This window comes from Charadrius vociferus, unplaced genomic scaffold (genome assembly GCF_000708025.1).
Source record: "Charadrius vociferus isolate BGI_N301 unplaced genomic scaffold, ASM70802v2 scaffold359, whole genome shotgun sequence".
Classification (NCBI taxonomy): domain Eukaryota; kingdom Metazoa; phylum Chordata; class Aves; order Charadriiformes; family Charadriidae; genus Charadrius; species Charadrius vociferus.
The window spans coordinates 960,072-984,289 of NW_009661369.1; the positions used below are offsets into that span (position 1 = coordinate 960,072).

Here is a 24,218-nt window from a genome sequence, read left to right on the forward strand (position 1 = left end):
TCATTTGTGTAATATTGACAGGTGATATCGGAAACTATTACTATGGACAAGGTCATCCAATGAAACCTCATCGGATCCGAATGACCCACAACTTGCTGCTAAATTATGGCTTATACAGAAAAATGGAAATTTATGTGAGTATAAGCAATAGGGTGTCCACTAAAGCATTTAAAGTTATTTTTAAAGGGCTTCAAGTATTCTCAGTCAAATCAATGGAGAGAAGTGGAAATAATAAAAAAACCCACTTGAATAATATATTCAGGGCTCTCTTACTTAGAAATGAAGTAGTATTTTTTACCTGGTGAGGACTGCAGATTGTTGTCCATGTCTGGAAAAAGCGAGGTATAGCCCCAGTAGAGACTTTTTGCTGGTATTTTTATGATTGGGGGGGTGGGGTGTTGAGGGGATGTTGGGGTAACTGCACAAATGATTAATCAAGTTGTGTCCTTGCTTTCTGTAAAGCAGCACTACTATCAGTCTCACTGTTATTATGCTTTCAAAGTAGATTAGATTTCTTTCGAGTTGTCTGTTTTAGCCAATTGTTAGCTGATTTTACAGAGCACTGATAATTTCTATAAATTATTCTTGTTATCAGCGACCCCACAAAGCTACTGCTGAGGAAATGACCAAGTACCACAGTGATGAATACATCAAATTTCTCCGATCAATAAGGCCTGACAATATGTCTGAGTACAGCAAGCAAATGCAGAGATGTAAGTGTTGACATTTGGCTACTAAACCTATGTGAGTACGTGCTTTGATGGTTAGCATTATTTAAAGCTAAATTCACCAATACACAGGTATAAACATGACTTAATGATGTGGAGGGGTCAGAGAAATACTGTGAGAAGAGAAACGTGCCTGCCTTTAGCTACACTAGTTGTGGGACTTTTCCTATTGAAAGCAGCCATCTTGGCAAAAATGTTCTTTAAGCTTATGGAATGATTTTTGCCTCTCCTTTCACTGGGTGTATTCTAGATGTAATACTTTCTGTAGGCTTAACGCACAGATTAAACTTAAGTTGTGAGCTGTTTACAAAAGTGTCTTAAAATCTGTTCTGATGAAAAAATCTTTCTGAAAAAGAATAGCTTTTAGAAGAGTAGAGAAATAAAAATCTGTGTGAAAATGTGTTTAAGTCAAGAAGAGGAGTTGCTCGTTCCTGTTGGAGGGAGATAGTAAAAATTGTACATTACTCACTGCTCACCCTTTCCGTTAATTTATTTCTTTGATTATAGGGATAGGCTCAAATTACTGTTAGGAATACAGTTTGACAGCTATTATATCAATTAAAAAGGCAATATTGTAACCTCCTTATGATGCCTTATTCTCAGCAAATTATTTTTCCAAGTAATGTGCATTTCTTACCAGGACCTATGTTAACCAGCATTTCTTCAAAAGTCTAAAAATGCTCTAACTTCTTGTTAACGAGGAGACAAAGCTTCCTGTAGAAATTTAAAAGAAAAATAAAATAGTTTGGAGTCATCTTTGAGTTTGTATTGTTTCTTTGTTATATTGTTTATATTGGGTTTTTGTTACATTGTTTATATTGTTTTTTATAGAGTTTATATTGGTTTTACTGTTTAAAACAGCCTGACAAAAATGTGGCAGGAGGGGGGAGGGGAAGTAGTTAAAACGCTGAATATACTGTGCATTGCATCTGTAAGTGTTATCCGTGCATATAACAATGCTGTTGAAATGGCGTTTTTGAAAAGTAATACATTTCTTACACAGTTAATGTTGGAGAAGATTGTCCTGTATTTGATGGCCTGTTTGAGTTTTGTCAGCTGTCAACTGGAGGCTCTGTTGGTAAGTATAGGAGACCTACTTTGTGGTTTTATTACGTTTCTGTCAGCAACTTAAAACTTTGATTGTATATTTAAAACAGAAGCAAATATAAGGGGTTTTTATAAAGTAGTAATGACTGAATATCAGTTACTTGGTATATCTCATAGTTGACAGTCTGTATCTCAGTACTGGTAAGAGATCAGATCTAGGATCAGCTTATTTAAAAAATACGATATTATTTCACGTAATAGACTTAAAGGCTTTCAGAAGTTTCTGACTGCATTTCCTTTTGGTTTTGTGTGTGTTTTTTACAGCTGGGGCGGTAAAATTGAACAGACAACAAACAGACATGGCTGTTAATTGGGCTGGAGGACTTCACCACGCCAAGAAATCGGAGGCGTCTGGTTTCTGTTATGTCAATGATATTGTACTTGCTATCCTTGAATTACTGAAGTAAGTTTATGATGGGAACAAGATAAAATTATAGGAAGTGTCAAATCCAAGTACTTAAATGTTTGAAAATGTGAATTGTAATTATTTCAATGAGTTTTCATAGCCCATGTTGAAGTCATACAGTTTCAATTAAGAAAACTCCAAGCTATGCCTGGTTTGGCTTCAGCAAGAAGTTGAAACTAAAATACAGGCAAGCTGAAAAGATAACTAATTAGGACACTAAGCCTGGAGAAGAGAAGGCTCTGGGGACACCTTATTGCGGCCTTTCAGTATGTAAAGAGGGCTCACAGGAAAGATGAGGACAAACTTTTTAGCAGGGCCTGTGGCAGTAGGACAAGGGGTAATAGCTTGAGTGAAGATTCAGACTAGATAGAAGGAAGAAATTTTTTACAGTGAGGGTGGTGAAACACTGGAACAGGTTGCCCAGAGAGGTGGTAGATGCGGCATCCCTGGAAACATTCAGGGTCAGGTTGGACAGACCTCTGAGCAACCTGATCTAGTTGAAGATGTCCCTGCCCATGGCAGGATGGGGTTGGAGTAGATGACCTTTAAAGGTCCCTTCCGACCCAAACTATTCTGTGATTCCATTTTATGATTCTGTGAGATAGGTTTAAAACACATATTTAGAAGTACTTCTTTACACAGAGGATAGTGAACTTCTGGAACTTGCTGCTACAGACGCAGACAGCAACAACAGATTCCAAAAAGAGATTAGACATAACCATGGACAAGAGGTCTGTAAATGGATGTTAAAGATCCAAGCAACAATGCGCCCTGTAAAACGCCATATGCTGTAATTCTAGCTGCTGGGGAAGTACTAGGGTAGCAGGCTTCAGAAAATGGACAGGCTTACATGCTTTCTGTAAATGTTAATATCCTGTTACCACTCATGGGAACAGAATAGTGGGCTAGATGGATCACTGCCCTGACCCTTTAGGGCAGTCATTATGCTTACGATCATATACTCATTTGGTTTCTCAATATGCCTGCTTGTTTCCTACCATTTGAGTTGTTAGTAAACCAAACAGGAATATTCAGGGAAGATCATGCACTGAGCTTCCTTGGATTGTTACAGGAGTTAATGTGGCTGTTATGAATAAATGATGAAATAACAGCTGTGCTGCTGTGACTACAAAATAAAAAATGAGAGGAGTAATGAAAAAGTGATCATATAATTAACTTTAAGCAGTTATGCTTCACTAGAATTTCACATCCTGAGTGTTACTTGTACTGCTTCAGGGGACTGTATCCCTTCTAATAACACATAAATCTCATTTTTTACAAAAAATATTCTAGGTATATGACTCTTGCGAATGGAGCAGCTGAGTCTGCTGGTGAGGGATGGGGGAAGCAGCTGTAATAGGGAAGTTTTTTAAAGATGGAAAAAGTTTATAAAGACACTAGCAAATAGTTAATATTAACATATTAAGACATTATTTTAATGTACAGCATGTGTTCAGGTTCAGTCTCTGCAGTTTAAGAAAAGCAGTACGATTTTCTATGGTTGAGTCTTGATTTTTTTTTTTTTTTTGGCTTAACGTGCATGTGAGGGAAGGAAACTTTCAAATAATTATGTGTTATGTAACCATAGGAAACCATCCTGTTCAGTGTCTTGTTAAGCGAAAATTCTTAGCCCACCTGAAGTTATGGCTACTTGGACTCACGTTCTATAGCACTGTGCAAAGCATGATGAAAATGCATCTTCTGGTGTTGATAGACTTTGTTCTTTACTGAACAAAATAGAATTTAACGGATGCTTACTGTTGTTTCCAATGCTCTGAGGCTTCAAACAACTGGTTTCTTTATCAATCTCAAATAAACTGATCTTAAGGTTGCAGTGTTAAAGGAAATAGGAAGCAGTAGTGTAATAAATTAATGCTAATAATAAGTGTGATACACTTGGAAATAAGAACGTGCCTATTCTCACAGGTTGCAGAGGTAAAGAAGAAAAGTAGATAGAAAAGAAGTATTTTTTTTTTTTTTGCGGGCTTGTAGAACATGGGTTATTCCTGCTCATGGCACTATGCTGTTGGAAGTGTGCAGTAAGAGATGTTTTAGTGCAGACTGTTGGTAATTACTGAGGAGGCAGAAAAATGCCCTGTGAAAGGAGCGAATTCAGCAGATGTGAATAACAGAGTGGTGTGAACAGAAACATAAGGTATAGCTTATATCAGTATATTATGAACATAACAGATAATGATGATTTCTCATACATCGTTTTCTTTCTAGGTATCACCAAAGAGTGTTGTATATTGATATTGATATCCATCATGGTGATGGTGTTGAAGAAGCATTTTATACCACAGATCGTGTCATGACAGTATCATTCCATAAGTATGGTGAATATTTTCCGGGCACAGGGGACCTTAGGGTAAGGTTAAACATGAAATTTCATTAGGTCATAAATTCCCTCTTAATCTCTTCCTTGTAGATACTGTTTTAGTATTAGGTTACGATAACTATATCCATTAATAATATACAGCAGTAAGATTTCAGAAAATATGTTAGTCTAGAGTGATAGATTTGTTGAAGAACCTTAGAAAAAACAACCCAGGATAGTGGGGAAGTAAATTATTCACTTCTACACAAAATCAACACCTTCACTTCCGGATAAATTGTCTCAAATTTTAGTTCAAATATGTAGTTAATTTAGTTCACTCAGATTTTTGGAAATGTCTCCAGGAAGACAATGTGGTATATTTATAATGATTATCTGTACATTTTAATTCTGCAAACACAGTGAAAAGTAGCTGTTTGGAGATCACATGGCTTCAAAACTTATTTCAAATCATAGAATAACTTTGTGCCAGGGCTTTAATAGTCACAAAGCTTCAGTTGCAGCTTGAATTTGCTGTGTCCTATTTGCCTGGTAATACAGTTGGCTCGTTTTGGGAATATTTCTTATGTCATAAAGTGTGTTTCGAGTTCTCATGGTGCTCACTGCTGAAGAACTTCAGCATGCCCCGCAGACAGTTGTGCATTAAGCCTTATAGCTAGCTTGAGGGAGGAAGCATTGGCCTGTAAAGGATTGTCATTTAAGCTGTTGTAGAATCTGGCAAAGCTGAGAATGGAAACCAATTTTCCTGGCCCTTCATATTAATTTCAAGTAAGTTAGTCATTCCTCATGTTAGACCATTAAAACAGGAAATTGTTCCACTTCACAACTTGAGAGAATATTTCAAGTATTAGGATTAATCTGTTCCTGGCCTCAAACTCTTACATTAAACCTCTTTTTCTCAGAGACACTCCAGGGGATAAGTCACTCCTCTGGTATTAGCAACTTGGTACATTGGTTTGTACACACAGTTAGTAATTTTTTAAAAAAATTTAAACGCTTATAAAAAGTTGACCTATAAAAATGCTGTGTTGGGAAAGAATTCACTGTGTTCCTACTATCTTTAAATTGATTCAAGAGATGCAGATATTTGTGTTTCTGCTAATATTCCTGGAATGTGTGCTCCCCAGCGTGCTGATGATACCCAGAGGACACAGGAGTAAATGAAAGTTAAGCTTTAAATCAGTGGGGTGCTAAGCGTTCATTTCAGTGTGGTTGTTGGAGCTGAATGTTATTATGGTTGTTAGATTTGGTTAAACTGCATTCTAAATTGATTTAGGTAGAAATCAGATTAGGCATTGTTTTTATCCACGTGGTTTAACTTGACTGGCCACAAGGTGGTAGTGGTGCTTCGAGCAAAAAGCAGCTCAGACCAGGATGTTTATAAAGACAAGCTGTTGTTGCTGAATTTGGCTAGATTTTTTTTTTTTTTTTGAAGGGTTAGATATCTTGGCTTTTCAGAAACAGCACTTCCCGTTGACAGAGAAGTTTATGGATTCTTCACCTCGCCACACCCAGGACAAAGAATTTAAAGATACACAATTGAAATAAATAGAAGAATATTATATGTTATTGGGATTTTTTTAGCACAGAGTCGGTGACAAAGAGTACCTCAGGCATGGTAACTTTTATTCTGTGCTGCTAGCTAGTATTTTGAAATGAGTATTGTCTGCATACAGGTTTCAGCAAGCTTTATTGCAATTACTATATCCCCCATAGGAAAAAAAAACCCAAAACTTTTTCCTATCTCCAGAGCTTGCAAAGCTAATTGAACTAAAGGGAGAACTAATTCTCTGGAAAGTCAGTGTTCCTTCTGGAGACCAGTGTTGTGCTGCTTGCTTCTGCTCAACTTGGTCTGCCATTGCTGGTTACGTACATCAACTTTAACAGTCAGATCTTATCTATGTTTTTGTCAGTGGGCGCCATTCAAGTTTGTTTCTGTAATTTTTTAGTTAGTTGGTCTAGTTTGCTGATCAGGGTATGCTTATTTGATGCAGGAACAAATCATGCATCAGCTGATGACTTTGTGATTGCAGCTCCATCAATGTAGCTGAATCTCACGGATGTTGTCTAGTTCAGCTGCGTTCATCCATTTTTTGCTGAAGGTATTGTGCAGTCTGAACTTCCAGTGTCCTTAGTAAGTTATTTGACTTTCTACATATCTTAGATGATGGCATTGATCTTGTTTTATATATACGTAGATAGGTTAGTTGAGACAGTAGTGCGTGTGGAGGCCCAGGTTCTGTGAGGAAATTTGATCCGTTGATGAATGGGCAACTACCAGAATGCTGTATTGTTTCTTTAGTGTTTATAACCAGTGCAAGTATCAGTTAACCAGTAAACACCCCTTGAGTAGCCCAGGCTGGAAAGCAATTAGCTTCTTTAGTGGGAAATTGTGTGAACAATTTGGCTTTTTGGCTTTGCTGTGTTTTAGGATGAGATTGATTTAATGCTTGCCTTTTTTTATTTTTTAATTTTTTTTTTCCCCTTTAATCTGGAGAGCAAGGCACTATCACCTCATAAAAATCAGCATCTGAAATCCTGGGTGATTCACTTTGGGAGATTCTGGATAACTGTCATGCTCCAAATCAGCCAAAATTGAGTTCAGTAGGGGTCTTCAGTGTCACTAATTGTGCAATACTACGAAATGTTAATAATGTGCTGGAATAATAACAAGAAAAAAAGACAGTCAGCTGTTGACATTGTGCCTATGCTGCATTGGCCATTCGTGTCTCTGTCACACACACCACTTCCCCCCAGTCCCCAAAAGATAGTTACTGGAAGTGACATATTACTGTTGCATTCACTGCTAAGGAGGCTTTGTTCAGGAAGAGAAAAAAAGTCCATGACTATTTCAATAGCCAGTGTTGAGAATTTTAGTGTTTGTATTGTTGGGCCATCCTACTGGTGACTTGTAGTTTTTCAAGGATGTTGGACCTGAATCGTACTCTTTCTGCAGAGCTGCTGTGTGATAATAGTCTGCAGCCAAACTGAACAGGTTAAATCTTACTGTCTTCCCCACTGTACCTTTACTAGTGGGAGAGAACTGCTCTGTAAACTGGATCAGTTTCTGTCTGTCTTGGTGATGAGCTAAAGGGGAGAAATGGGAATGTGTGTCAAGCAGGGATCTTTAGGTTTTGAGCTGATCATCAAAACAGAAGTGGATAGATTCAGGGTTTGTTCACTTGATTTTTTTTTTTTTTTTTTTTACAAAGAGTTTCTTTCTTGTAATGCATGTGTTGTTCAGGGAAGCTGGTAAGATAGACTGTTGCAGTTCCTGCCTTGACACCTGGTGGAACTGAGAGTCATCTGCAAGTCCATTTTTTTTGTTTAAAAAGTCTGTTTCTTCAAGGGCACCTGTAAGTGTCCTCTGTTTGATTTTCTTCTCTCCTTTTTGCTGAAGCTAGTTCTTTGGCATGTGTTTAGAGCAAGGAATATGGTTTTCAAAACCCTCTTGAATCCAAATCTTCTGTACAGCACCAAAACTGTGCATATCACCTTCCTTCTTCTCAGTTTTCTTGCTTGGTTTTGCTTAAGTATTTTTACTACACTAAATTGATCAGTTATGTTTTCTCTTTTTGTCTTAAATCTTTGAATTAAAAAAGCAAGTGTACTTACTGCAAATTTAGTCTTGGTATACAATTCGTACACTCCAAAATGATTTTATGGGAGAATGGGAATCAAGTAAGGTACTTTGCCTCTTTTTCCCTTGCAGACACAAATATACAAAATAGCGCATCAGACTTGTGTAGACTTTTTTCCGTGATAACCTTCATGTGCTTCTATGTTTGTAATAAAGCATTTGCCATCTTTGCTCATAGGACATTGGTGCTGGAAAAGGCAAGTACTATGCTGTCAACTTTCCAATGAGGGATGGTATAGATGATGAATCGTATGGTCAGATATTCAAACCAGTGAGTACTTTTTTTTTTTTTTTAACTCTCTGGGAAGGTACCAGTTTCATTTTGTGGATTTATTTTCATAACGTGAATTAACAACTTGCTGTTTTATGCTGATTATAGATTATATCCAAAGTAATGGAGATGTACCAGCCCAGTGCGGTGGTATTACAGTGTGGAGCAGATTCACTGTCTGGTGACAGGCTGGGATGCTTTAATCTTACTGTTAAAGGTAAGCAGGAAAGCGTGTGTTCGTCTGTAACTTTTTATTTAATAGAAAGTTCTATCCTTCATACTATTTTTCAAGACACTTGCATGATGAGGACTGGAGTCACAAAGATTTTGTTCATTACTATGTTTAATCACCTCTTTCTTTGCTATACAGGGATGGCCAAAAGAAACACAGAAGTTGCCTCTTTCTTTCTGTCCATCTAAAAAAGTTAAGAAGCTTGGTTTTCCATGTTCTTCCTAGCCACTCAAGTGATTCCCTTTCTTCTATGCACAGGCTTTCTGTAGCTTTAAAGCGATGTTCTGGAATGACAGGACGACAACAGTTGTCCTACTGCAACGCTTACTATGATGGGCAAATAACAAAACTAGTGGTTCACTTAGTACGACTACAGATACTAAACATCAAACACCTTGTTGGGCGTAAAATAGGTATTACTGAAATGAGAATGCTTACTTCGTTGTTAAATTTATAGTGGTGTTTGTTATACTGAGCCTTATGTTAACATTCATTTTCATTAACTTTTATAGAATTAATTTATTTTAGTATTACTCACATTTCTACCCAAAAGTGTGATTCTCAGATTTGAGATGAGATGTCAGTTTAGCAAACCTTATTATTATATTTTATTATGTTATTTTTATTAATAATATTTATTTATTTAAGTGACAAAATGTTTAATGTATGTTGAACTTCTGCTAAGCCTTGAATGCAGCCTGTTTGAATCATTAATTTTCCGGGTTATCTTGTTTTTGTGTTTTCTTAATGAGGCAATTAGAGTTTTGTAGGCAACAAAAATGCAGTATAGTATCTGTTGGGTCTGCAGTGTTTCAGGGTTCTTTTCTTGATTTGCACCAGGTGGCAAAGCTACTTCAGTTGCCTATACAGCTCAGATTTTTTTCCATCTTACATATCTTGGAAACCAAGAGAGCTGCTGCTTCCTACAGATGCCTTTCAGTATGCTGTATCTCCCTGGAGTGTGTACTGTCTTGGCACCAGTTCACTCTGTAAGCAAGACTTAGCAACCTTTAATACAGGTTCAAATTTAGAAGTAGAAAGGACCAAGTACTGATTTACTGTTTTCCCTTCTTTCCCCTTTGCATTTGACTGAGAAATTGTCCCTAGATTTGTCACTGTGTTTTGACATCAGTTATGAAAAGACAAAACACTAAACATTCTAAGAGCATTTCAGAACAGCAGCAATAGACCATCATGCAAAGTCTCTGAAGACGGGTGGATAACGTTCGATGTATTTTGTGCATTTCTTATCTGTAGATCTTTATTTCTTGTGAGGTTGTGTTAAGCTTTTGGGGGAGACAGTTCTGTTTTACTTGAATCAATTCAGTTCTCACTTGATAAGTGTGACTGCATATGTCTGATTAAATAGTTCATTATATATTTTTCTGTTAAATAGATATTTTGTATATATTGTCAATTCTTTTTGTGTTTGACAGGTCATGCTAAATGTGTGGAAGTTGTAAAGACTTTTAACTTGCCATTGCTGATGTTAGGAGGAGGAGGATATACTATTCGTAATGTTGCTCGATGCTGGACATATGAAACTGCTGTTGCCTTAGATTGTGAAATTCCTAATGGTAAATATTAATACCCAAATTAATATTTTATTAAGAAATAATCATGGGAGAGTTTAAGTGAACAGACAGCAAATATTTCTATAGCTAACTGTAATGCATCAGTTGAGAATGAACTGCAGAGAAAGCTATTGTTAGGATTTAGCCAATAAATTTTCAGTAGCTTATGCACTAAAACTTAAGTGTTTGGGGCTTTTTTTTTTCACGCCTTAGCAAATGCTTTAAATGATTGGATCATTTTGGGAAAATTCAAAACATCTAAAACTTAAAGAACCTTACTTGTAACTATTTTTAATATGGCTGGCATCAGTATGATAGAATATATATACCGCATTTTGATTGGAACAGTATAGACGTGTATAAGTTGGGCACCATGGACATGGTATTCACAAGAAACTAATGAGTATGCAAGTGTGCATTTCACATAGTAAAACATAACTCTTTCGTCATTGTATCCCTTACTTAAAAGGAACTCAAGGTATATTGACTTCTACTGTTCCATTTGACTCAATTTTGACTACATGAGCTATCTTAAAATTTAAAATAAAAAAAATAATAGTAGACTTCTTTCGAATAGTTGAATAGTGAAGTAATTTCTCTGAGGAAGATCCCCAAAGATCCTTTACTCCCTTTACTTCTGGCCAATTATACTTCTGGACATGTTTTTGGAATGCCTTTTCATAAAATTGTTATTTAGATTGGTTTTGCACATCAGTCATTGGCAGTTTTCACATTGGACTGCAACTTTTGCTGATAACCTTTTGCTATTCATGTATGTCTTGCTGGATTCATAGTGTTTCTGTCTGACTTCAGTGGAATACTGCTGTCAGTGAGAAAAGAATGTTTGGACAGTACCTTTCAAGATGTATATTTTCCATCGTGCATGTCAATATATATTCTTTATCAGCCAAAGCTTTTGAAGAGACAGGAGTATTTCCTTATCTTGGGACTTTTTTTTCCAATTAGCATGTCCTGTTCAATGGATATATATCAAGGTTTTTTTGATTCTTTTTTTTAACGTTCCTCCCAGCTTTGTGGGTCCCTGTCATCTTTAATCTATTCTGAAAAAGAACAGTGCTTTTTTAAATGTTGCAATAGCAAGTTAATCCTCCTGTCTCCTTTCTATCCACCTAACAAGATCTCATATCCTGTAAAAATCATAAATGAAGAAACAAAACAAAAGGTTCAATTAGAAGTGTATTTCAATGTCTTATTTCTTAAGGGCTTTATGTTTTTTAGGTTTCTGCTACTCTATCTGGGAAGATAGAGTCATATTCGATATAAAATACTACTGTTTTCCTGCATATGAAGTCTTAATTGACTTCATTGTGGGGCTTAGATGTTTCAGTCGAGGGACCATTATCTTTGAAAATACAAAAAGCAGGAGAAGGAGGGAGAATGGACAGACATGGGCATCACTGAACCACTGTACAGTGATTACTACAGATATTGAACTAGCTGATCTTCAGCCTAGTGATATGTATTATATGTTTTACTGAAGGAATATTTTGAATGGCTCACTTAAACCTTTCAAGCTGGGCTAACTTTGAAAACATATATATATATATATATATATATGTGCTATAATAAATCATCAGTTGATCTTCTCTTTTCTGCGGAAGTAGAATTTTCAGTTATTTTACCAAATTTGTTACTTGTGTTGTTCCGGTATATGTTCTAACGTGATTACAGTAGAACTTTCTCTTGCCCTTTGTATTTTGCCAACAAATTTAAGTTCATCTATTGAATAATTTAGAAGAAAAACACTGAATGGTTCATGCAGTGCTTAAGTATTATTGCTTACCTGAATGCTTCAGGTTTGATAGTTCTCTAACTAAAATCCTGTCAAAACTACTGTTGTATTTAAAATGTTTAAAGTCTTTTTTGGGTCACAAAGTTGTCTTTTATGTTTTGTTTATAGAGTTGCCATACAATGACTACTTTGAGTATTTCGGACCAGACTTCAAGCTTCATATTAGTCCTTCGAATATGACTAATCAGAATACACCAGAATATATGGAGAAGATCAAGTAAGTAGTGATTACCTTATCTATCAAGTAGGTCATGTGGATCACATTTCTCCAGAGTTTTGTTAGGCAGTTTTGAAAACTGCACGCCTTTTGTTTGCTACACACTAAGAAATACGTACCGAATGCATTTGATATATTTTTTGTTTCTGTCAGAAGAGGTACTTTTAAAAAATCTGTTCCTACAACAGTATGTATGCTTATGAAGTCCTATAACTATAAATACGAGAATTTAAGACTGAGCTTGGATTTTCACTTTTTCCAGCAACTGAAGAGATGGCTGTTTTACTTGGCTTCCCATTCTAATTTTGTAGAAAGTTTATCCCGTCAGGAAAGAAGCTGGCATGCTGTGATGATTGGGATTTCTAATTCTCAGCTCTGTGTCTAAACACGAACCGAGATTGTCATTCTTTGTAGCTGTCAGCTGTGAAAATAAGAAGTCACATGTAAGCTTCAACATCCAAAATTGTGGAAAGATAGTGATATGTATGCAGGCAATTGAGTGACTGTGGTTTGACAAATCCACAAGGTTTGAGAACTGCTTGTTGCCAAGCTATAGTGGGTATGTGTTTTTAGCCTGTGCCACTTCTGATGCTTAGTTTATTCCTCCTCACATCATGAAGGTTTGATTGTAAACAAATATATTACTTCAGGGCTGGAGTAATGCATACATACAATCAATTCTTTACTTAACTGATAAGAGATAATTGGTTAGCCTGAAGTACTCCATGCTTACTGAGGCTTGTCCCTGCTCTGGGTTTAGAAGAATAAACCCCCACCCCTGCCTCGAGTTTTAACAGGCTGTTAACAGTGCACAGGAATTCTTCTGGTTACTAAAAATAGCTGAATAAAGATGTGAAACCAGCTGTATAAGTTTGCCAGTACTGCTGTAACCTGTAAAACTGTCAAATAGCAAAATACACCTAAGCGGTTAAAATACTAATTTTTGAAGTGGTTGGTATATAGACTGTGATTGATGTTCATAACACAAATACATAAATCGCAATCAAATGAAAGGGGTTTAGTTTTTAATAATGTGCAAGGGGGAAAAAAACCACCTATTTTTCATGGATGTAATTCTACGTAATTTCTCTGTAGTAATAGTGCTCCAGCTAGTGATCGGCCAGACTGCTTGCTGTATATGGAGTATTGTTGAGCTTTCATGGTATGAGCAGGCTGCAAAACTTGCTTGCTCTTTTAACACATCCCTGGGCACAGATTGTGTGTGTTCTGTTGACAATCTCTCATCCTCGTGTGATGACCCATCATTTCAGAGAATCCTCCTTCAGTTAGTTGTATGCTTTCAGACACCTAGCTTTTAGGGGACTCCCTGGATTGGCAAAAGTGGTTTGGCAGTTCATGTGATTTGAACAGAGACTGTAAGGGTTCCAAAAAAACAGCAGTTGCCAGCTCGTCAAATTGGACAGAAGGACACTGAGATAGTTGTTACAAGTGCTAATATTTGGTGCTTGCCACACCTTTCTCTCTGCTTGGACTGTTTTGGAATGATGGTTTTAAGTCCCAAGAGAAGTCCAGTATCCTTTCTGCACGAGTGCTTTGGATGGGGGTCCATTGCTCAGGCAGGAGGGAACTCTCTCTGTTCTCCCTGAAACAGCCAATGAGGACTGTTACCCAGATGGATCGCTTTTGACCCTGAAGTCATTGCCACACACATTGTGGAAGTCTTCATGCTTTAAGGGTCTGGCTTGCTTTCTAAGAAACTACAGCATATTTTGTTATCCTACTTAATACCCTAGCTTATTATAAACAGTAATACTGTCACTTGGTTTCACCGAAGTGGGCAGTACTTGCGCTGACCCTGTGGGGAATTGAAGATTGAAGTTGATTGAAATAAGTGTTTAAAAAGTTCAAAGAAAATGATGTTAAAGTACACTGTGGATACTAATTATCTGTCAGGGATGGAAATATTTCTGAACTTGGCATGCTTTTTTTTTTTTTTTTTTGACAATGAAACAATGACTCCAAAGCAGGTTAACTTTGAAAGCAGCGTTTTCAGAATTAAATACAAAATCCAAGGAAATGCTACTTCTGTGTAGTAATAGCTTTCCTTGTCTGTTACTTGCAGGCAACGCTTATTTGAAAACTTGCGTATGTTACCTCATGCACCTGGTGTACAGATGCAGGCCATTCCTGAAGATGCTGTTCATGAAGATAGTGGAGATGAGGATGGAGAAGATCCAGACAAACGCATTTCTAGTAAGAAATACCTTTTCATGATAGAGCATATCCATGTAGAGTCTTTTTAGATTTAATTGTTCAGAACCTTAGTCCTAGTAGTGCAATATTGGAAGATTGGCAGTTTTCTTTCATAAGCAAAAAAAATTGCCACTGATCAGCCAGTTTTGCTGTTCTTAAGGTGGAATCTCTGCACAAATCTGAACCTGTTAAACGGGTTTAGAGATGTGCTGAAAGAATGTGGTTTTTTGCATCTTATGAATTGTAACTAAAGGAGTATAGGACTTAGCTTCTGCGTTTTGCTATTCACAAAACATAATGTTTCCCCACTGATGTAAAGTGAGATACTGTGTTTTCAAAGAAACTTGCTTGGTTTGTTGTTGTTTTTGTTGTGACAGAGGGGTTTTCTGTACTTGCAACGCTGCCCTTCACTTTACTGTTAGCCTTTGTATGGACAATGAGTTGTTCTTAAGCTATAGCTAAGTTTCCTGCTACATTTAACCTTTTTTGATGGTGATTTGGAGTAATTCTATAACCTGTTATTGGTGCACTGTCCATTTTCTGAACTGTTGAAACCACGTTTTCTCCTGTGATTTACTTTCCAGTATTTGAAATTAATTTGATAAATGTTAAAATACTCCCACTCCTCCCCCTGTGTCTCTGTAAAGCTATTTTTGGAAGTCGTTGTGAGAGTCCCAGAGTATCTTGAAAAGACAATGTTTTTATCCATAAATTAGTTCATCAGCATTAAATAATCATAGTGTATTCTTACTCATTCTTAGTTTGATATTTGTTTTTTATTAGGCCTATTGTAGTTGACTTTGTGCTTAATTAATTTCATAAATCTAAATCCTAGTTCGAGCATCTGATAAGCGCATAGCCTGTGACGAAGAATTTTCAGATTCTGAAGATGAAGGGGAAGGTGGACGACGAAATGTTGCAGATCATAAGAAAGGAGCAAAGAAAGCCAGGATAGAGGAAGACAAAAAAGAGACGGAGGACAAAAAAGCAGGTATGACTCTGGTGTGATTTCATCGGATATTTTAGAAATGTAAGTGTCAGTTCTGCGAGGAGAAAGATGCATTTTCTGTTAACAGTTAATTAGCTGTTGAGATGATGATTTATTTTTTCCATCATATTTAAAGCATCTATTTTAAATTAATCCATTTCAAGATACAGCTATTCACACTAGAATAGTTTTTTCAGCCAAGGGTTATTGTTGGTTCCCCACAAACTTGAACTCTTAGAGCCAGGGATTTGTATAGCTTAATGAAAATAAGGATAAAAAGGGTTCTTGCTTTTTTTAAAATACATTAGACAAAGAATTTGTTCCTGTTTGGGTTTTTTTTGTGGGGTGAGCCAACTAGTTTTCTCTGAAACAGAAGCTGGATATGGTTCTGGGGATAGTGCAAGTCCAAGGACTCTTGACTTTTCCAAGAACAGAGTACATCTTAGGGCTACAAGACTATCACATGGCCCTCGGGGGATATCCAGGTCTCGTTACTGCATACCATCATTATGGCCAGTCAAGAGAGGCTTGCCCTGAGGTATTTTGAATCACTTGGCGTTTTGCCCAGACCACTTCTTGGGATGGATGTGTTTAACACTGTATGTTAATATGTAACCAGTGACTTCTTTTAAAAGCTAGTTCCCTCTGGCTAGGAGTATGTGCGAAAAAAATGTACCTTGGTCATGCTTTTCTCTTCTGAAGGCTTTTAAGGATTTTTTTGCATATCTTGGTATGCTTAAAATCTCGTTATTTTTCAGATGTGAAGGAGGAGGATAAATCCAAGGACAGCAGTGGTGAAAAGACAGATGCCAAAGGGTAAACACTAATTAATTAATAATGAATGTCACCTTTTTGAAAAGTGTTTATTAATTTAAAATATTATAAAGTATTGATTTCTGTAGAGATCACTTTCAGTTCCTCATAATACTAAATTTTTAGACTAATGACAGTAGTAATTCAAAATTGTATTTGTAAAACAGCTAATTGAAAATATGAAACAACGTAACAATTTAATTTTTGCTTTTGTGCAGAGCAAAATCAGAACAGCTCAGCAATCCTTGAACAAAAGGTAGCCTCTCATCAATTGCAGAACATAATACTAGAGTCGGGGAATACCTAAAAGAAGAAGAGTTTTCGTATCAAGAGAGACTGCTGATTTCATTTTGTACTATTTGGCATGGACCGTATTTATTTTCAAACGGCTTTGTTCTGGTTTTTGGCAAGTTGTATTGTGAGTTTTCTAATTATGAGGCAGAAATTCCTTTCTTCACCATGCTTTATGTAATAGTATTTAAAAATGGATGTGAGTTATTATGTTAAATGTCTAAACTGATCTATTAAAGTAATTTGCCTTTCCTGAGCTGATTTTACCTTTTTTGTAATTTTATCTTTATTAAAAAAAAAAAAAAATTGTACTCGGTTGTCTTTTGTCCATCATTGAACTACACAAAGGAAAAAGTCCATATAAATTAAGTGGACTTACATTTATCTGTGAGTAGCTAGTGGATTTAAACGGACAGCTGGTGAACACACAAGTTAAATTGTGTTGCTTGCATTGACTCCACACATTTCAGTGGCTTCTGCACGGGGTGCAAACAAATGTATTGGAACATAAGTACGTGAGATTTGAACAGGCTGAATAAATGGGGGAAGAGATGTTGGTATAAGGTAGTATGAACTCACATTTTAACATAAAGATTTAAAACTGCAGTCACATGCCTTGTACTGTCCACGAACCTTTTCCACCATCAGAATCTGCTCAAAAGAGTAGATTTTTACATTTATTGTTAGTGAAATTTGTCATGGTTGTCTTTCAATGCTTGCAAGATACGAAGTGAAAGTTTGGATTTAACTTGTAACCCATTCTGATTTTTTACAACTATGAGCAACACAAAATGTTGTTCCCCTTAAAAAGAAAGGGTTTTTATTGCGTTCTTGATTCATTGGTTAGTTCTGGTGCCTGAATTGAAACAGACCTAAATGCGCACATTCCTCCTTTTTTCTTTCTCAATCTAGAACAGTTGTCTTATAGATTGACATTTAATGAAATGCACAAGCTTTGGTATCAAGATTTCAGAGCAGCGAGCACAGAAGTTTGCAGAACTGCATCACTACCCAATCTTTGGGGTTTTTTAAACTAAAATTAGTTTTACTGCTCTTATTTTTTTTTTTAACCTGTTCTCTCTCCCTTCCATAAAATTCTGGGATTTTGGTGTATGTCATAATTGATTCATTCATGTTAAAATTCCAATGCACTCCTTTGAATTATTTGTGGTTTTGTTTTGTCCAAATGGTACATTCACTGAATGCTTTTCTGAAGACGTGTTGACTAATTTGACTTCTTTTTCTGATGAGAATAACTTTCACTAAAACTAGGACTACTTGATACATAGGAGTGGAAAAGTTTTGTTTTTTAATGACTTTTTCCTGTGTGTATATAAAGATATTTAACCTTTATTTTAATTTTCCTGAATGTTTCATCTCAGAGTCTTCTCTTCCATTTGGACTTTTAGACTCTGGGTAGACTTAAGGAATAGATTCCTAAAGGTGCGGGGAGAGATATAGTGTGATTTTTCAACACCCGTGTACTCATGCTGTGTTCTTCTTTCCAGGAAAGTACCTATAAGACTCCCATTAGGGTTTGTCTGACTCTGTACTGAAAAATCAGATTTTACTTTTTTGCAGTTCAGTCAAGCTGACCAGTGCTTCCCTAACTGATATTTCCATAGTAATCTTAAGAGTAAATTTGCCCAGTGATTTAAACACTCTGCTAACCTGTCCCTACCTATGGCTACAGAAAAGCCTTACAATTCATTTTTACAAAAAGTAGTATGAACTCTTAATTGCCTGCTTCAAATGTTTGATTGTTACCTTTTTGACTGCAGTTTAACAAGAAATGGCAATTCGCTGTAGTTTAAGATGCTGTTAAATAGTTTGTGGATTAATTGCTGGTTCTGTTGGGATTGAAGACTAAGCATGTGAGTAGAATTAGTGGACTGAAATACAGTATTTACAACGATAAAATAGTTTGGTTTTTTTATATGATTAGACTGTAGCTGTCAGTATACTCTTAACATGTCAGTGTGGTTTTGTTAGCCTGAGAATCTCTTGAGTATTGCTCATGTGGTGAAGTGTTGCTTTTTTGTTTTATTTGAGTGGGGATAGTTGAAGTACAAATGCTTTAGGACCGTGCCCTGGCCAAATAGTGTGTTTGCCTTTCTCTAGTCTCATCTTACCTCTCCCAGAATTGGATCAGCTCACTTTTTTGTTTGTTTAAGAAAATAGCTGTTTTCAGTTAATATTTCTAACAACAGCGGCAGCCCCTCTGCAGCCTTTGTGTGCTGTAAAAGGGTCTTGGGCTGCAGCTGACTTCTGTGAGGATGGGGGAGAAGAGTATTTGGGCAGGGGTGGGGGGGGTTGGCTGTGAAAATTAACTTATTTGAGCTTTCAGTAGATCATACGTGCTCTCTGGACACCTCTTTGAGCATATTTCAGAGAAGCTTTTTTGTAACTTGAAGAGATTTGAGGAGGACTTGCTGCATTTTTCTATTCTTGATTGAGCCCTGCATTTGGAGGCAACATCTGGGAGCAGGTGTGCGGTCTCCCATGTGAATCTAATACCTGCCAGCCCTCTAGGGCAAAGAGGGTAAAAGTCGGGATTTGGGGAACTGGTGGAAAGGCTGCAGGGTTGTATCAAGAGGGTGGGAAGAGGTCAGTGACACTGTAAGTATCTACTGATGTCTGTAAGGAGTTTGGCACTCTACGTTTTGTTACAGAAGTTTTGACTTAAAAGAACTGAAGGTAACATGCACGTTTATATTCGCAGCGTGTGTACATCTTAGTATACTTTTTAAAGTTGTTACGTACCTTGTTCATGTCTATTAGAGTTCATGTTCAAGTAACCTGTAATCTCTTCCAGCATTACCAGTAGGTCAAGAACTGTTCTTCATTAGCTGGATTTCCCAGGTGCAGGTATTGAAAAGATCCAGGCTTGTGACTTTGGCTCACTTCAGCCCAAAGCAGTAAAATGTAGTGACTTCAATATATGAATGAAATCCAAGAATATGCATAAGTGATGCTAAACCCTTAACTAACTCAAGATAAGAGTAGCCTTTGGGGTTGTTATTTGAGGTCATCCCTGATCATTTATTGAAAATGACAATGCTATTCATATCCTCCCAATTGATGAATATTCCTTCTGTTATTAAAGAGAGTTGTAATATATAACTTTATGTCTGTATGTAGCCTTAGTACTTAAGCAGCTTTCACTGAATTAACTATGCAAGTTCTCTGGACACAATATTTTTTTATTTTTAATAGGGTTGCTCCACCTCCAAGCTGTTGTTCACACATCTACAGCTTGTGCAGACTTGCTTTGCAAGACTTGACTATCTGTAGCGCCTTGTGTAAAGTTACTTTATGCTTAGTTTTTATGTCCACTGGAGGGAATTTTCCTTCCCCTGTCTTTAAAGAACTCATCACCAGTATAGGTTAGGGGTGGACCTGCTGGGAAGTAGCTCTGAGGAGAAGGATTTGGGGGTCCTGGTAGACAGTAAATTGTCAATGAGCCAGCAGTGTGCCCTTGCTGCCAAAAGGGCCAATGGAATCCTGGGCTGCATAGGGAAGAGTGTGACCAGTAGGTCGAGGGAGGTCATTCTCCCCCTCTACTCGGCACTGGTGAGGCCACAACTGGAATACTGTGTCCAGTTTTGGGCTCCCCAGTTCAAGAGGGACAGGGAACTGCTAAAGAGAGTCCAGTGAAGGGCAACTAAGATGATTGAGGGATTGGAGCATCTCCCTTATAAAGAAAGGCTGAGAGAGCTGGGACTCTTTAGGCTGGAGAGGAGAAGGCTGAGGGGAGACCTTATTACAGCATACAAGTATCTAAAGGGTGGGTTGAAGGAGGATGGAGCCACACGCTTTTCAGTGGTTCCCAGTGACAGGACGAGGGGCAATGGGCGCAAGTCAGAACATAGGAAGTTCCATTCAAATACACGAAAAACTTCTTTACGGTTCGGGTGACAGAGCACTGGCACAGGCTGCCCAGGGAGGTTGTGGAGTCCCCTTCTCTGGAGATTTTCAAGACCCGCCTGGATGCAGTCCTGAGTAATGTGCTCTGGGCAATCCTGCTTTGGCAGGGGAGTTGGACTAGATGATCTCTAGAGGTCCCTTCCAACTCTGAAAAATTCTGTGATCATATTTCATGCATAATTTGCTTTTAGTTTTACCTAGCCAAGAAAAGATTTTTGTTTATTCTCATCACTGACAGTCACCATACAATTTCTGAAAACCTGAAAGCTAAGAATAGTAGTACTTTTATTTAATGTTCTTGCTGGCTATCAATGCTGAAGGGGTGTTTATTATTTTTTTTCTTGTATTTGTTAATTACTACTCCATTCTTTCATGAAAGGTCTTAAAAAAACATTTGATATTGTTGTCACTTCATAAGGAACTTATGAATGGTTTGTCTTAGGAAGAGGTTGGAGATACTCAAGAGTATTCCCAAAATGGAGTGTTCAGATACTTTGCAGGCTGGTTTTTGGTGTAAACCCCTAGTTTCTGCTAAAGTAGGAATATGAGATCTTCCTGTTTCAAGAGCTGCAGTACCTGTACCAAGACATTCTTTGAAACATTTGCTGTACATCTGTGTACAGTCTAGAAGCAGATTATTGTATTGTTAGTTTCTCTTTGTTCAACAGGAATATAAATATGAATATCAACAGCTGTTTCTTAGCTCAAGGTGGGGGGGAGGGAGAAGGATCAGGATTTTTTTAATTTATTTTTAATTTGGATTCCTTCTTTGGTTCTGTTCCCCAAGTGACTGCAATGTTTGGCTGGCCTTCCAGGGAGGACAGAAGTAACCAGCGAGGAGTAGTAGCCATTTTAGCAGAAGACTTAATTCAATATGGGCTCGAAGTTGTGGCCAAAAGCTTGAATTTATACCATGGTTTGCATTTATGTATTTGCAAGCCCCACTGAAAATACATTTCGTGTATTCGCATTTCCCCGTTTTTCCAATAAGCAGTGTTTTGGGAACATGAGTTTACTTGTGGGGAGGGGAAAAAAAAAAATCTGAAAGGGAATACAGAGTCCAGAATTCCTTTTGCCCAGATCCTAGAATTGACTACTTCTGTTCACATATATGCTAGTGGTTTAAGATGGATGATGTGGCTCTTTATAGCCAAATTTTCAGTGGTATTTAGAAATCTATAAATTGAACCATATTAGAAGGGATTTTTGTATATGGTTAATAAATGTTGCAAAGATACAGTTGGTTAGATACTGTTCAGAATGTGGCAGCAGAAATAGTACATTATCAATACAGTTCCTGACCATGGGGTGGTTTTTATGTTTTTTTAAAGAATGTAGTAATTTGTAATAATTACCTATTTATGAGGTGAAGACATCAAAAATGGAGATTAATGTGTGGCCATACTTGGTCGTGTTATAATTCACTCAAAAGGATTGAAAGTTGACTTCAATAAATATAATTATAAATGCAAATGTACACATCTGTTCTTGCATATGGTTGAAGCACAGGTGAGGATAACGGGTTTGCAGAGGGAGGGGATTAGGTAAGATACAGCCATCGCCTCTGTTCCCTCTGCTGCTCTTTCCTCAGCACCGCCAAATACCTTATTTATTCCCCATCCCACGGCAAGACAGTAGCTGCAATCTCTTCCCCCTCTACGGCTGTATCTTGATTTGACCGGCTATCTTTTAGTCTTTTTTTTTTTTTTTTTTTTTTTTTTTTGTGAGATAGGTTTGCACCTGAATATAGTTCTTTAGCTCACTAAAACTGAATGGTTGCAGCCATTTGAAAATGTTGTCTGCTAAGTGACAGTTCTGCTGCTTTTTTGCTAGTAAAAGAATCCTTCAAAATCTTTACCTTTTTTTTTCTGGCTGACTTGTGTCATTCTGTTTAGTCCCATCACCTCTATAAGAGTACATGCCAATAGAACAGGGAATTATATGAGCTATTTAAAAAAAGGTTGTATACGACAGCAGTAAATTTAGTGAAGTGTTTAATGCTTTTCAACTTATCTTAGAGAGTACCGTATCTTCTTGAAATGGCATTTGTTGTAAATATATGAGCTGGCAAAACTAGCTATTGAAGCTGGATAGCAGCAGGCAGAAATAAAGAATAACTTCCTAGGTTAGAAACTTGTATTAATAATAGTCTAGGCCTAATGTTTTCCATGATCATGCTGCCAGAAGGAGGGGGCGGAAGAAAAAAGCTGTGGGCAAGCTTTAAGTAATTCCATGTTGCAGTTGCCAAACCAGCTCCACATGGATAATGCATATGCTGAATTGTTCTTTGTTTTTTAAATCTATTTTAAAAACTTTCTTTATGTGATGCTGCTTTTAACAATATTTGATTCCATAAAATGCCCCAGAGACTTAGCTGGTGGAGGAAAAAATTCTATATCACTTCAGATTGTATCATGCTGCTCTATTAAGCCTAGAAAAAAATTGACTCATTTTAAAAGCAGTTACTCTTTTTCAGGCTAGCGAGCAATTGAAGACAGACAAATCAGCATTCGGGCTTGAAGGGAAGGGAAGATCAGAGCGAGCGAGAAGGGTTATGAGTCAGAAAACCACACTGTTGTGGGGCTGATTGAGACCCCATTCGGTCAGGAAGGTTTTTAAACACAATAGCAACATTCTTTTAAAGTTTCTGCTTAGTACCTTTCTGTGGAGACCAAAATTATGAGGGAGATTTCTGACAGCTCAGATTGGAAGAAAAAGACTTAAACACCGTGGATTTTTAAATAAAATCTTTTTCTGTGTTAACAGTCTTCATGTTAACCTTTTCATTGTGTGCATGAATGGGACATGCTTCCCTACTTGCATCACTGTGCGGGCTTTTTTGGTTGTTTTCCTTCCCTTCTTTTTTTTTTTTTTTTTTTTTTCCTTTTTTTTGGCAGTGTTTTTTTCATTCTGTGGTCAGTGAGTGGTAACACACTAAAGGAATCAGCGAATAGACAGTGCTGCTGTAACTGCAGATACATATGTTACCAGTCTAAAAAAATAAATAAAAATGCGCTATGCATCTTGAACATCAAAAATCTAGACACTCACTTTTTTTTTTTTAATTTTTAAGAAAAGAAAAGAAAAAAGCCAGATATTGCTAGAATTGCCCAGCAGAATCTTATATGCTTCTTCCATCTAAAGGGAAATATTAAGATCAGTAAAGGTGGTGCATTCTTATCAGACCAGGGGTTGGTCTAAGCCATTGGCAGCACAGGATTGACATGGAAATGCCTCTTCCCTCTACCCACAACCAACAGGAGTCCGTGACTCCATGTGCGCACTGAGCGCGAGAAAACCAATGTTGTGGTCACTGGTGCTGAGATCACGGCTCTGTGTTTTGCAGAAGTCAGAACTTGTGCCGTACGCGTTCAACATACGGGATAAGGAAGAATCACAGAATGTTCAGAGTTGGAAGGGACCTCTAGAGATCATCTAGTCCAACTCCCCTGCCAAAGCAGGATTGCCCAGAGCACATTACTCAGGACTGCATCCAGGCGGATCTTGAAAATCTCCAGAGAAGGGGACTCCACAACCTCCCTGGGCAGCCTGTGCCAGTGCTCTGTCACCCGAACTGTAAAGAAGTAAGTTTTTCTGTGTGTTGGAACGGAACTTCTTATGTTCCAACTTGCACCCATTGCCCCTCATCCTGTCACTGGGAA

At 37.3% G+C, this 24,218-nt stretch overlaps 1 protein-coding gene across 2 annotated transcripts; it reads left to right on the forward strand.

The window, feature by feature from the left end:
* Positions 1-15: 15 nt before the first annotated feature.
* On the forward strand, positions 16-23,560 carry HDAC2 (histone deacetylase 2). 2 transcript variants are annotated; one of them, XM_009893606.1, is made up of 13 exons: positions 16-134; positions 596-713; positions 1,732-1,806; positions 2,100-2,238; positions 4,468-4,609; positions 8,395-8,487; positions 8,596-8,704; positions 10,156-10,296; positions 12,215-12,323; positions 14,407-14,537; positions 15,373-15,528; positions 16,284-16,341; positions 23,548-23,560. In XM_009893606.1, the coding sequence occupies exons 1-13, from the start codon at positions 60-62 to the stop codon at positions 23,558-23,560; spliced, it is 1,359 nt and encodes a 452-aa protein (XP_009891908.1). In that variant the 5' UTR covers positions 16-59. The 2 variants fall into 2 exon arrangements, with proteins under 2 accessions (XP_009891908.1, XP_009891907.1); XM_009893605.1 differs by lacking the exon at positions 23,548-23,560 and adding an exon at positions 16,557-16,936.
* Positions 23,561-24,218: the final 658 nt, after the last annotated feature.